The sequence below is a fragment of the Triturus cristatus genome, chromosome 6, assembly GCF_964204655.1.
Source record: "Triturus cristatus chromosome 6, aTriCri1.1, whole genome shotgun sequence".
In the NCBI taxonomy this organism is placed as follows: Eukaryota; Metazoa; Chordata; class Amphibia; order Caudata; family Salamandridae; genus Triturus; species Triturus cristatus.
In genome coordinates this window covers 1,396,404,340-1,396,419,273 of record NC_140589.1, presented here as the reverse complement: position 1 = coordinate 1,396,419,273, position 14,934 = coordinate 1,396,404,340, and the positions used below count along the sequence as shown (strand labels likewise).

The following is a 14,934-nucleotide window of genomic DNA, read 5'->3' as shown; positions in this document are numbered from 1 at the left end:
TCATAGAACAGCTATAAGGACTTAGTTCCGAAAGCTGCAGACAGGCTCAGCTCATGCTAGAGCACCATCTCACATGTTACCAAGCACTCTGCCTCCAGGATTGTTAAGGCCTGCCATAGGAGTGACTGATAGGTACACATGTGTCTATATATAAGGGTAGATATAGGCATACTATATCTAAGCAAGGGGTGATTACACGACCTTGCCCCAGCTGAGTGATCAGCCAGTTGTGTCTGATTGGAAGGCCAGACCAGGGGTGGCATAATACTACATGCTGCAGCCCCTGGGAGGCCTAGGGTACACCTATGCCCTGGGTACCTAGGGTACACTGTACAGGGTCCAATAAGGTGATCCTTACCAATTGGGAATGTACCTAGGGTACATGGAGTCCATTTTAAAGAGAGAGCAGACAGCCTGAGACCCTGAATGGCAGGATCTCAGGCCAACTAAGTCGAAAAACCAGCTAGACACTAGGCAAAAAGTTGGGGGTAACCATAGTCAGATATCCACCTTCCTACAACGAGTTGTTAAGGTAGGCGTTGTAAAGGAACTAGTCGTTCCAACAGACAACCCTGGGGAAAAGACCAAGACTACCTCCGAAAGCTGTCAACATGCCATTGACAAACAAGTCACCACATCAGCAAACCCCAATGCAATATTGTTAAGCAAAATTCTAATGATTGAAATGGGTCAGGCAGATATCTTGTAATACAAAGTCTCCGACAGTGGAATGCCTAGCCCCCCACAAACCGAGAACAGAATGCAGCCATCTTTGCCTCTAAATACTCCTGAAAACAGAACTGTGCACAGATAATTTAACTGAATGACATGCAGAGGTTGGCCCATCAACATCACGGCCTCCGCAACTCATTATGAATGAGTATCCTAGAGTATAACATATACCTTAACTGACTGAAACCCCCATAGTAGCCAGAAAACGCGTTGGAAAAAAAGACTCTGTACTCTGACCCCAGATTTTAAGGTGAGAATAGAAAACGAGGTAAAGATATGTTAGACTGAGCTGGAACATACAGATATCAAAGAAAGTCGATGCGAGGCTCCATTTTAAAATCATACTGTGCACAAATTGCTTCTCATGCTCAAATTCAACTCACCCTTATGCACCCACATGTTCTCTCTATACTAGCACTATCAAACAATATGCCAGGGTTCAGGACAGCAGCCAAATAGAGGACTTTAGTGCCTGTTTATTAGCAATTTCTTATGTGTGGAGCATTTACCATCTTCAGATTAACACTCTGAAGTAAGCCAGTGCTATGCAAAACATTTTAACAAATACATTGCAATGAGGAACTATTATTTAACCTGGTTTTTCAAAATGGATGGCAGATGAGATAGCTGTTGTCTGGAAAATCATTAGTTAATATTAAGATAAATAAGGCTGGGGGACGTGGTCTGCAGTCAGATGAGTATGGTGTCCCACTGGTAAGCTCCTGGTCCTAGTCTCCTACTTTGGGTCTCTCTGCGTACCTCGGCAGCACAGAAGTAAGGGATCGCTGTGGCCCCAGCCTTGGTAACACTGCTGGCAAAAAATGGGAGGTTCTTGATGTGCTGAGCTCAGCGAAGGGGCTCACAATGAGTGGTGGCACACCCCGGAGGCGTGATGAATGGCGGCAGCCATCTTGGGCGTGTGTGCAGTTCGGAGCAACATAAGCGAGGCAACACTATAGTGCGGTGCTTACCTGCCGGAACAGTGGGCTGTCCAGCAGTTCTGTGATGATCATGACTTGTAGCCACCCTCACAGCAGTATTCCCCTGAATGACTTTCCTGAAACAGCAATAAAGTAAGGGCACATTCCACTATGTTCAACTCTACAGGAAAGCCTGCACACTTACTCCATTAGCCAGCGCTTTTCCTTGGGCGATACCCATCGCCTATCAATACTCTTCAGACTATGCAAGGAGCCTTGATCATCGGTTCTCTCCACTTGGTGGTTGCACATCGCTTTACACAGGCTGGCTTTACTGTCCCCGATCTATACCCTATCTGACTAATTCCCTGCATATCAGCACACCTTCTACCTGCAGGTGTATCTCTACCAGCTGAAGAATAGACAATTTATGGCATGTGCTGGACGAGGTTCCTTCCTTCCACCTACGCATGTTCTAGTTGGTTGTGTAGTGACCTTGGGAAGAGCCATATACACCAGCCTTTGAATCGGAGGCCGAGGCAGCTGAAAATAATTGCTAATTGCTGGGGACATCCATCCATGGACAGACTAACAAAGGCCGCAATATCTTAAAAAAAGTGCGATGGGACTCACCCCAGACGGAAGAAGATCTGCAATCCCACTTAGGCAACATCTACAAGATACTTTAAAAAATTGTAATTATGCCAATGCAGGCTCTGAAGGTCTCCTTATAGCCTCTGGCCTTTCTGAAGTCACAAAAGAAATCTATGCCTTGAGCAACTGAGTAGTCAACAATGAGGATGACATGATAGTAATGAGCCAGGAACTTGAAATATAACAGTATTAAGGAGCCAAAATGGAAACTGAAATTATCCATATATGGTAGAAGTGTGCTGATTTGGAGGATAGGTCCAGACATGAAATTATCAGAATCCGTTACGTCGGAGTGTCCAAGAAAGAGGAGAACAAGACTTAGGGCCATATGTATGAACACATTTTCCCATAGACACAGAATGGGAAAAACCCTTTGATACATCTGGCCCTTAATTCTGTGCAAACTTGTTTCACTCAGTCCTCAAAGACGATCAAACATTCGACATCCTCATTATTGGAGTGCACAGGGTTGGGGCTTTCAGGTCCAATGCTAACACATGACCAAGAGGCATTATAGCCAAGCTAAGTTCCTCAGAACTAACAGACGAGGTTATGAGCGTGGCCAGAAAGCTCCTCCTGGAATACCCTGTCGAGCTGTTTCAGGGCCTCTCCCAAGCAACCTTGAATAAATGCTGAACTCTGGCCTCAGTTCCATCAGAACTACGCAGATGGCAAATTTGTTACAGATCGCTATTCTCTTTCACCCAACGGTTTCAAATGACCTCCAAAGCCCATACCATTTGTACATCGGAAGAAATGCAGGAAATTTTGGGACCCTCACAAGAATGCCCAGCGACGGCACCAAAGAAAGACTCTGACTAACGATGGAAAACTAAAGAGAAGTTGAGAGGCCTAAATCAACATTCCAAACCTCATGCAAGGGACTCTTGCTTTTGCTGAGGCCTTCGCCTCAGAGATTCAAGCATGGTGTGCCCGCAAATGTGTACTGCTTTTCCTCTCCAATGGACATGTGCACTACACTTTTCTGGGTCCTACCGAGCCATTGTTATCAGATGCTGTAATTTGTTGCAAAGTTTTTACTGAATCCCTGGGTCACATTTCGACTTGAGTCATCTTAGGGTGGTCTGATGCTTCCTATTCACAGAGTTGGTGTGCCCCAAAAGGGAAATAGTGACACAGAGGGGGAGGGAGGAGGGCAGTGGGCAACAGCGTGACTGATATTCACGCTGGGGATATATCTGATCCCTTCCTCACAAAATATGGTATTTGAAAAAGGGTTAAGAGTTGTTTAGGGGAGTTGGGGAACTTGGCAGAATTCAGTTCTTGTATGATTGCCTGCTTAATGATATTGTTATGGTTCCGAATATCCTTTATGCATGCTTCAGCTTTCACTCACCTCAAGTGGGTAGGGTAATGGTCCATTTGACTTCCCTGGCTGTTATAAGCAATGGTTAAAGTTGTAACCTAAAATGTCAGCAATTTAAATGCCTCTGTTAAACGCCACAATTTGTGGAGGGAAGTGCGAGAGACAGCTCTGGACAATCTGTGTCTCCAGGATACACATCTCAGTCTGGCTGATGAAAAAGAGAACTTATCCTTCCCAGTGTTTGCAGCCACTAGGTTCAAGAAATGTGGGGTCAAGAAGGCCATAAGTAGGATTTTCCCTTTGAAGTAGTTAAAATAGTTAAGGAAACCATGGAGGAGCTCTACATTTGCATTGAGGGCCGCCATCAGGAGAAACCGTATAATATATTTAATGACTATGGCACTACCCAAGGTCAGGACAATTGCTTGACACAACTTATGAAGCAATTTGGCATATGGGATTCTACTAGTCTTGTATGGGTCAGACTTCAATTCAGTGCTGGACCCTCGATTGGATAGACATCCACACGTTAGGTACCTATAGGGAGCCATGTCATCGGCAATGTTACAGTGAATGAAGGACTTCAGCCTGGAGATCTATGAAGTATACACCCATACAAACAAGAATTCACAATTTTCTCGTATATACAAATGTCATATTCCTAAATTGACCGTATATGGGGCTCCCGAGCTATTGTGGTAAATATGGTAACAATCATACATAATGGAATAAAGATATTGCACCACACTATGGTATTGTGGGAGAGAGCGTGATCAACATGCACAGGTGGTCCTGTTGGGAATTCGATAAATCTTTACTCGGGCATAGCTTGTCCCACAAAACTTTGAGGGACAAAATCGAACACTATTTTGAGGAGAATAAGAAAGGTGAGGTTCACCGTCAAGTGGTGCGGGATGCCTTCAAGTCAGTCTTTAGAAGGCAGTGCATTATTAAGGTGGCAAGGCTATGCCGGATTTATGAGGACTAGAATGCATCGCTCAATGGCTTCCCAGAAAGACTTGCATGAGACTATCCCCCCTTAAAGGGAACATTGATCTCCCTACTTTGGAAAAATCTGAGAAAGCCTTGATATGCCTTTAGCAGAATTTTTTACAAATAAGCCAATAAAAACCAGCACACTCCTAGAGAGAAGACTTCGGGAGCAGACAGCTTCCAGACAGATTCCCTCCCTACAGGGAAGAGGGGACATCATCCTTGACAAGAATGAGGTTAAACCGAGGGTCTTTCTGGACTTCTTTTGCAACTCTATACCGAGAGGACCCTGTTCCTCCAGACGAAGCACAATCCTTTATCGATGGGGACTGCAACTTAAAAAAAGTAATAGAGACAAATTAGAGAATTGATAGCGGAAGAGGAGGTCTCAGCTACAATTCTAGCCCTCCACCTGGATAACTCCCCTGGTCTGGATTGACTCACCAACCATTTCTACAAGCATTTCAAAGGAGAATTGATTCCTCATTTGAACTTCCTCTTTAATTCTATCCTTTTATCTCACTCAGTGTCACCATTGATGTCAGGAGCCAACATAACCCTGATACCCAAACTGGGCAAATCAGTTAAAAGTGTGACTCCCATAGGGCCATTGCCCTGCTGAATTTAGATGCAAACATTTTCACAAAGATTTTGGCAAATAGACTCCTGGCTCATCTGCCTGATTTGGCTGACCTGGACCAATTGAGCTTTGTCCTACAACGATAGGCGGCAGACAGCGTCAGAATGGTGCTACACCTTGTAGAGAAGGCCAATTATGGATCTATCCATAAGACAATCCTGTCATTGGATGCCGAAAAGTCCTTCGAGGGAGTTAACTGGGCCTTCCTTATTAAGGTCTAGAGGCAATAGGTTTTGTCCCCCATATGCTTCCTGCATAGCCGCTAGTTACAAGTTTCAAATATTACAGGTCATTGTCAACGGGGAGGGGTCTCTGTTACTACTTGTGTTTGCAGTTGAACCATTAGCTACAACTATTAGTCAACAGACCGAGATAACGGGTATGCCTTTGGAAGGGAACAACACACTATCCACTTATTTGTTGATGATATCCTTCTTACGTTGATGGATCCCCTGCACTCAATTACCAGGGAGAAGGAACTCCTTGAAGCATACCTTAAGGTGTCTGGGTATACATCACTTCGCACCACCACCATCTCTACACAGGTAACTACCCCTGCCTACTTAATGGTATTAAAAATGTACTTCTCAGGGGAAAACCTCTATATATCTCATGGCTGGGGAACGGTCGTGGTTATAAAGCAAAATATACACCCAGATTACTCTACCTCTTCCAGGCGCTTCCCATTAAGTTCCTAGAAACTAAAATAAAGATATTACAGAAGTCCAACGTCAGTTTATTGCAGGTGGGTGTAACCTATGTCTCCAGGAATGTACTGAGGTCCTCTGAGAGGTCGGGAGAGCTAGCACATCCAGGCATTTTGAAAATAGTCAGACAGCCTAGCTCCAAATTTTTTTGAATGGTCATTCTATGAAACTTAGCATTACAGGGTACACAGGGATACTGCAGAGATGGACCAGGCGCCCTGGGCCCTACCATGGTTCCCAAAACATGGGAGACCCCCAGTCTGCTATTTCTCGGATATTCTTAAACCTTTTTTTGAGATCTGGGATTATCTCACTAAGAACTATATGTTGACCTCCATCCCTACCCCATTTACTCCTTTGCAGGGAAATGTAGACTTCTTCACAGGTATATCCCAGCAAAACTTCCCACGAAGGGCTGATGGCCGCTCTGTTCCTCAATGTAAATGAGACTTTGGGGTCCTGGAGGCTGATCATCTGTGATACAATCCAGCACCGTTATTGAGTCCTTTTCTCCTGAGAACAAACTGAAGGCCAACAGACTTTTGAAGGGTTGTGAAAAGACCTATGTTGGTCCCAAAGGCCACATCTCCAATACATACACCCTTTTAGGGGATCTGGCACAGGACACAGCGTGGTCCTATATGAAACAATGGTCTGGGATCCTGGGTTACCATCCCAAATGGCACAGTGGCAAACTTTGGGACTGTATTAGTGTGAAATATAGGGAATCACTGTATAAGACAATAAGGTTGTGGTATGTCACTCCTATAAGCCTGAACCAAAGTTTCAGGCATGTTAACAAGGTCGTTTCGGCTACTTTCTTTGTATTGAAGAAAATAAAAAAACTCTTGCCGTATTTACCAGTCTCTGCAGGAAAAACACTAGTTACCACACTAGCATTTTCAAAATTAGATTATGGAAATGCTCTCTTCCTTGGCACACACAAATACATCTTAAACAAGCTTCAATCCGTCCAAAACATGGCTGCACGGATCCTGCTTAACATCCCTAGGCGACATTCCACTTCTGCAGCCATACGCCATCTTCATTGGCTAAGGGTTGAGAGCAGGATCAAATTTAAGGCCCTTTGTATAGCCTATAAGGCCATTCATCAAATAGGACCTAAGTTTTTAAAAGAGGCTTTTCAGGTGTACATCCCTAAAAAAAATCTAAGATCAGCAGCTAGCCATCTTTTGACTGTCCCCCGCACAAGAACGGCCACCTGGGGTGACAGGAGATTTTTGGTAACAACGCCTGTGCTCTGGAACTTACTTCCTTTGCACATTAAAACTGCACCCACCCTTATTAACTTTCGCAAATTATTGAAGACCTGGCTTTTTAATCAATGAGAATGCGGTCTGATTTGTGCTGTAATCTGGAGTATCTCGCTGCGCCTAGACACCTTAGGGTATTAGTTGCGCACAAAAAATCTCATAAATAAATAAATAAATAAAATAAATAAATGTATGGAGAGGCGGATGGTCTGTGCTGGAGAGTTTGTGGTCAGGATAGTGGCGTTCTGCATATGGGTTGGTCAAGCCCCGAGTTAACAACTTTCTGTAAGGAGACCCTTAGCCACATCAGGGGAGCAATTGGACACCCCCTACGGCCTGACCCTGGAACTATCATCCTTGGTCTCCTCCCTGTGGTTTATGTCCATATGTTGCGTGGGGACTATAGGCTTATTTTGAACATGCTCCTAGCCACAAAGCAGTTATTAGCGCAGAGATGGAAATTCCCAACTATTCCAACAGTTCCTGAATGGGCAGGTAAGTTATGGGCATCGATAGCTATGGAGAAACTAACCAGGGGACTCCATGACATGGATCATAAGATTAACAGCCAGTGGCAGGTCCTGGTGAACTACCTGGCAGATGTGGGAACTGGTTTTGGCTGTCCTAGGTCATTACGTTCCCTCAATTTTACAACTTGATGGGGGGGGGGGGGGGGGAGGGGGCTACTCACTTTAATTTAGATTTTATAATTTTCTATGCTTATTTCCTAGAATCAAGAGATGATGTACCATTATTATACTAATGTCTGTACACTGAACATTCATGTTATCTGAATAACTTTTAAGTGGGAGTGGGAAGAGGGTAGGGATTCTTTTTTCTTAAAAACGTGCAGTTTTGCTTTCAGATGATCCAGATTAATTATCTCCATGCAACATACTCGTCTCCTCAGGGCTTACAGCAGATGAGACATACCGACCAGGCCATGTGTCTGTGCTGTTCCACACCGTTACCGATTTTTACCACATGGTCTGGTCATGCCCATTTTTGACACCTTTTTGGAATGGGATGAGTCATGAACTTTCGGAGGTGTTGAGTCACCGGATTGAACTGGGCCATCATTTGGCACATTTAAGTCTCCTAGAGAGGATGCGGGATTCCTGTTCTGAGCGGACCTTTATTGGGGTGGCCTCGTTGGTTGTTAAATGCAATATTGCGCGTATCTGGAAACATCCTAAACATATATGTGTCTGTGGATATCTGATGCTCTGGTGTAGAATGTTTTTGTCATTTACTTGTCAATCTCAGTGGATGATGTATATTATTAAACTCAATATAAAAGTAGTTATAAAAAAACTTGCTGCTTCTTTGTCAGACTGATGCTCTTGGTTGTGTTACTTATCGTAAACCCACGAGTTTTATTATTTGGCAATATTTCAATAAAGTTTCTTTAAAAAAAAAGAAAGTAAGGCTCATTTAAGATTTGATGTGCACTTACCATTGCCTGGAATCCAAATTTTTCAGTTCCCTCAATAACTTAGAATTCTTCTTCAGAAGATGAAACCCTTTTCTACGAAACACAAAAATTAAGGTTAATAAAAAATACAACTTGGAATGAAGATCTGTAATAAATGTTTTTATATGTACTCTTGTAGTTCTGTTTGAAACAAAAAGAGGACACGAGTGCAGGTTGTATGCTTGCGCTCTGTTGGTCACTCATTAGATTCTCTATGTTTTTAGAGCTATGTATGTATCGCAACAAATTTAAGCAAACATCACTAAATTCAAATAGGTGAGGCACAAGAAATTTGTACAATTTGTGTATTCAACTATCACAGCACTAATTAAGTGATAACTCGCGAAATATTTTACAGCTTTGAATATGTCTTTGATGGACTATTACACGGCTCATGGTTGTGAAAATTAGAAGACATTAGATCACTGGACCAGTTACCTGTGATCACATCATACAACTAGGAGTTCTAAACAAACACTCTATAAAACAGAAGGCTCTAGGAGATGGGCTATGATGAGTATCTCTCTCCTTAACAACGGACCACCAGAGAAACAAACCAAACTATTACCCTGAAATTTCGATACAATTACAGGGATGGGCGAACCAACCTCTCATTAACAAAAACATCATTTGACACACAAGTACTGCAAGTACTTCTTAAAAGTGAAAGCAGCATCCTGTTTCTGAAGAGTAGCTGTGTGTAAGTGTCCTGTGTTGCTTTGGATTGCTGTAAGGCATTGCACTCTCTTGTGAAGACCTGGCTTTTGCACTACATAATATGAAAGAAAACAATTTGCGCCACAACTTTTTCTTAGGAGACCGCCACCCATTTCCCATACTGGCACTGCCCCAGCCTGGATAATTGGCAAATCTGGATAGGAGTAAGCGAGAAAAGAAAGTGTGTCTGCTTTACTCAACATTGTCTCAGACACCTCAAACAAATGTTGTAAACATGGGATCAAATAATATATTTTACAGCCCAATTTTCATGCAAGTTTGCTACAAAATGGATAACCTGTGAAAGGACATCCGTGAAATACTGCAGACATTTCATGCTCTGGGGCTGGGCTATGTGAAGAGGCGTTTTGTTCTTTGTTCCACTAGTTCAAATAAGCGATTAGAGTACATGTGTATCGTTGGAAATATGAAGAAAAGGTCTGGAAAACACTCTCTGAAAAAATAATATGCTTACTTATCATTCATATTAGCAAGGATACTGACGTGACATGCCAATGATGCATGCCCTATACTCACTAGAAAGCCCCCAAGCATTATGCATTCACCATATAGACTAATACAATCTAAAATAGCACAGTATGGTCTCAAATGTTTAGTGAAGATCTCAAATGCTCACACTCTGCCATCATAGCCCCAGGTAAAGCTTCAAACTCCCATGTACGGCTATAATTTCCCATGTAAAGTTTCAAATAACAGGCAAAACCATCATAAGCCCAATACAAGGCATAACAATCATATGCTCAGGAATAACTTTAAATGTCTTTGGCATTGCCCAAATCCCCAGACCAAGCCGCAAATACCGTGCACCAGCTTTGCATGCCAACGTATGGCCACTTCTGCCCAGATCAATGCCATATGTGCAAGTATGCCTTACATTCAAAGGTTTAGCGCCATATGCTGAGGCAAGATACCATATGTTCAGCGCATCCAGGGAAATTGTATTTGAGCAGTGTGTGCTCTACGGCATAAGAAGACAATACCAGCAGTGTCCCAGCTCCTCCTCAGTCCGTTGTATGCCTACCGAACTGTTATATGGGTTTACACAACAAATATCCCTGTATAATTATTACAACCTGTTTATGTGGGACTTTCTGCAAAAGGATTGTGAATTCCTATTACGTTTGCCTGATAGCTGCCACTGGTACCTAAAACAATGACACCTACCATATAAATCGCAGAAGGAAGAAAGACTTAATTGGCAGTACTATAGGTACGACCAGTGAATGGCAGCACAAAATATCTGACCACTTTAAGCAGAGCTGCCACAGCTACCAATTCAAACACTTCATGGTAAACAAAACTGATATAAGATTTAGAATTCACAAACTAACATATTCGTCATTAAGAAATTACATTTTATTCCAATCTCACAAATCCACTTAACTTCTGGGTTCTTGTTCTTATCTGCTCTTTGCTTACTGTAAACACGACTCAGACACGTACTGACAGACACATTGATAATACACTGCACTGACATATACAATGGACCAGTCAGACCCGATTTATATAATGAAACTTATTGCCCTAAACCGCACTGTTAGGGGTATGGCACTCGCAGTGCTATGCAAAGAAATGCTGGAACTCTGGAAGACCAAGCCGGGACAAGAACATGCAGTCAACAGGTTCGAGTGGACCACCAGAGTCCTGGTCCCTGTGAATAAGTGATGGTTCGGTCCACCAGAGCCTAACAGCACAAAATGAACCACTGATACTCACGAAGAGATGCCGCGATATTTGCACTTGCGCAATGGAAACTGGTTTGCAGGTGGGCGCTATCTGGTGGGATGCAGTTGGTGAGGGTGTGCAAGCATATTTCTGCTCTTGTTGGCATGCAATCCTACTTAACACCAGGCTTGTCACTAATGTTTGGGAAGAAAGTATTATGCTAGTCTCTTTCAATCTGTCAGTCATACCGGTGTTTGCTTTTCAACATAATGAAGAAGCATGTGTGCACTCAATCTCTACAGGACCTGCGTTAAGCTGGTAATGTCCTGGGACCACACATCACTATTAATTAATCGTCGTTTGTGAATCCTGTCCTGCATGAATTGTTGCTCATATATGCGTGCTAATGAACAGCATGGTTATTCTAGGTAGCCGAATATAGGCTCTAGAAGTTTTCATGTGGCCCCCTGCTACCTGCAGAAGCTCAACAAAATGTATTTTGCCTAATGCTACAAATATCTTTGCTTCAACCTTTCACATATTGAGGGATAGCCACTACCCCTAATTTGTAATTAAATATTACCTTCATATCTCACTACGGCATTTACTAGACTAAGCTAGAGCCTGTCTTCTTCAATACCACGCTCTTTCTGAGAATTTAAAATTACATCGAAAAATATAGATTGATTGACTGTTTTCTAGCGGACACTGCAAGAAACTAACATGCGACCCTAATTAAAAAGACCTGACTTTTGTTTCTATCTTGAATGTTAATAATCTATTTGGAAAAGGCACTAGATAAATGACTGTTGTTCTGAACACTACTGTACCAGTAACCATCAAACATGTTCATCTAGAAAAAACACACACACAGATTTAATGAAGTGCTCAATGAACGTAGAACGCTGGTTTGAAATCATAAAATAGCATGGTGGGAGCATCAGGTGCCGAGCAGAAGTAGCAGAGAGGTATGTGGTGACCACGTTGGGCTTATGTGTGAACATGTTCTGGTGCAACTTGCTGCATGTGTGCATGTTGGTTGGGGTAGGAGCGTCATCATCCGTTTTTGCCACTGGCAACATAGACCAGTTTGTGGTTTAAGAGAATGGAAACGAGCAGACACTATAAATAGTAAGTGGTACTTCGGGACAAAGGGAGAGATTAATAGTACCTATACACCTTTATACCTTCTTGGACTTGTTCTCATGGTTGCCACTTCCATCAGCATTTCCACTGCAAGCTCCAACTGATGTCTACTGCCAGCCACCATGAGCTGACATTGTTGGGGTCTAAGGATGGGCTCTTAAACTTCGAGGTCTGCTTAAGCCGCTGAAAACAATTTCAGGATTTGTAGAGGTGGTACCTTACCTCACAGCGAGGTGCAGCCCGATTCAGGAAGGAAGCTGCTGCCGGGAGGTGCTGGCCTTTACCGACACACACTACCGTTTCCATTGACCCTTGCTCGATGAAGAACAGGGACGGGTGAGGAGCATGTGCACATTCCAGGTTCTGCCCCTTGTCTTTCTGCCAGGACCACTAGTAATCGGAACACAGGTGAAACACTACCCAGATGCAGTGATGTCATCAGTAATAGGTTGCCTGTAGTCACTGTGTAAAGAAATGCCAACATTTTTGAGGCAATGTGGGGGCAAGCCCATGCAACCTTGAGGACCAATGCAACCACCGTCTGCAGGAGCGGACCAGAGTACCGGTTTTGTGAATAAGTGTTAAGGGACAGGTTAGTCATTATTTATACAATCTAGGAGAAAAGCAGCAGGGCACTGCAGGTTAATTCACAGTTCCAGAGGACTTAGAAGAACTGGCCTTGAACGAGAAGGTTGCGTATGTGCGCCCGGTTGTCTGATGCTGCAGATAGTAGCGGGAACCTGTGCACTACACAAGGGCAAAATAAAAGCAACGAGTGGAGTATGCTGTGTCCAAAACTACAGCAGTAGACTGTTTAAGCCAGTTCCCCATCTGCAGCAGAGCTTCAGCCTAACAACAGAAGTGGTAAGTCGGAGCGGACAAGTGGAGGACGTGGCCCGATGAGAGCGATCTACCATTCAGACCTGAACCACAAAGAGTTGGGAGACAGGTGGAGAACCTTGGCCAGAGTCATATTCCCCTTCACCACTCCACTTTCCATGCAAATCCAAGGAACCCTGGACAACGCCATGGGGCTCATTTTATACTAAACTCGTGCTGCCTCCTACTCCAAGGAGTGTAGTAGTTTTTACACCTTCAACTCACTTAACGATCAATGAATCGAGTCACAAGGCTCACGTCACCTCATTTAGGCAAGAAAATAAGGCAAAAGTTGTGCTGCCCAATCAGCGGTCAAACATTACACAAAAAAGACATGAACAAATCATTTGTCGTTAGTAACAACCCTTTTAAGACACACATGGGAAGGCGACCTTAACATAAAAAACTAATTTGCGCCACTTTTGCAAATACCAGCTGTGAGCAAAAAAAGGAAACTTTTTTTTTTTTTTGTCATTTATCCTTTACACTATAATTTTGCAACAGGTGGTCGGTATTTCATTGTTTTCACAGTCTCACTGTCTAAAACTCTACCCGTTAGCATGTTTCTTTTTAAAGTCAGACCAAGACTTTAATTTATTTGTGATTTTCGTAAACGTTTGAACTGCTGTTGTGGTTTTCAAATCAATCAATTGTAAAATACTGATGTTGGGCTACTGTGTCCAATGGAGACATATCTGACCTCCCTAGCCTTACACCGGCTGTAAAATATGATCAGTAGTGTAGCTAAAAAAAAATTCAACATGACCCCTGATGGGGCAGTGATAGAAAGACAGCACTATGGTTTACGATTGCAGGTTCTCATTTATAAAACGTGCTTTATGATATATGTTACCAGAAACACACTTCACATATGCATTCTCGCACATTGCCACCTCCACATGGACATGCCCACCACATCAACACGCGGTCTACCTAAAAAGTCAATTGTCTGTCATATATAGGGCCACTGGAATTATGCAATTTTATGGTGGTAGTTTTTTCCCCATAATCTGCAGATTTTGCCCCCCCCCCCAAAGAAGACTGTAGCTCAAACAGATCAAAAGTGAACTAAAAATGCGACCCGTACTGCTGTGGAAGGTTGAACTCCTTTTTATTACTTATTGCTGTATTTGAGTGTTAAACAAGCACTAACGAGGTGCTTTGCTCAGACATTGTTAAATGTAAAAATAAATGCTAAAATTATAAAGTAATACTACCACAAAGTGTTCCATTACGCCACATAATTTGCCCTTGTTACCACATAATTTTGTGAAGCCTGCCGCATTATTCCAGTTGCCCTGCTTATAAGCGGTACAGCACACACCCTTCCTTTTAGATTGCTTGAAAAATATATTATAGTGACGTGCCAAATGCTGTCGACTGGCAGCACACTACTGTGTACATTTTGGAACATGAATGGCAGTTCACTGGGATGAACAGCGACTTTGATTCTCTAACCCAACCAGACCGCAAAAGGCCAGTTCGTCACCATTAAAGGCGCTTCGAAACAGATTTCAAGAAAAAGCAGTATACAAATAACTGGATTGGATATCCTTTCTTTCTATTTAGAACAGGAATGTAATAAATATTCGATTGCCTTCTTGGAGTTTCAGAGAGGGCGTCACTGCTGCATTTGCTTGATTACTTCGTTAGGGAAGCGATGTACTCAAGTGGGTAAATTGCCTCTTGACGATCCCGAAAACCTGGGTTGCAATCTCGGCTGAGTCACTTGACCACAGTGTGATATACTGGGCAAAATTGCGAGTGCTTAAAAAAAAATCGATC

General features: G+C 43.0%; 1 protein-coding gene across 7 annotated transcripts in view; it reads right to left on the bottom strand.

Annotated features, from left to right (window-relative positions):
- RALGAPA2 (Ral GTPase activating protein catalytic subunit alpha 2) overlaps window positions 1-14,934 on the bottom strand; it is a 1,855,355-nt gene that overhangs the window by 616,118 nt on the left and 1,224,303 nt on the right. For all 7 annotated transcript variants that reach the window (XM_085612413.1, XM_085612412.1, XM_085612410.1 and 4 more), the window contains one exon: window positions 8,704-8,775. In XM_085612413.1, the coding sequence (XP_085468539.1) occupies window positions 8,704-8,775 (72 nt within the window). The remainder of the gene's footprint in view (window positions 1-8,703; window positions 8,776-14,934) is intronic.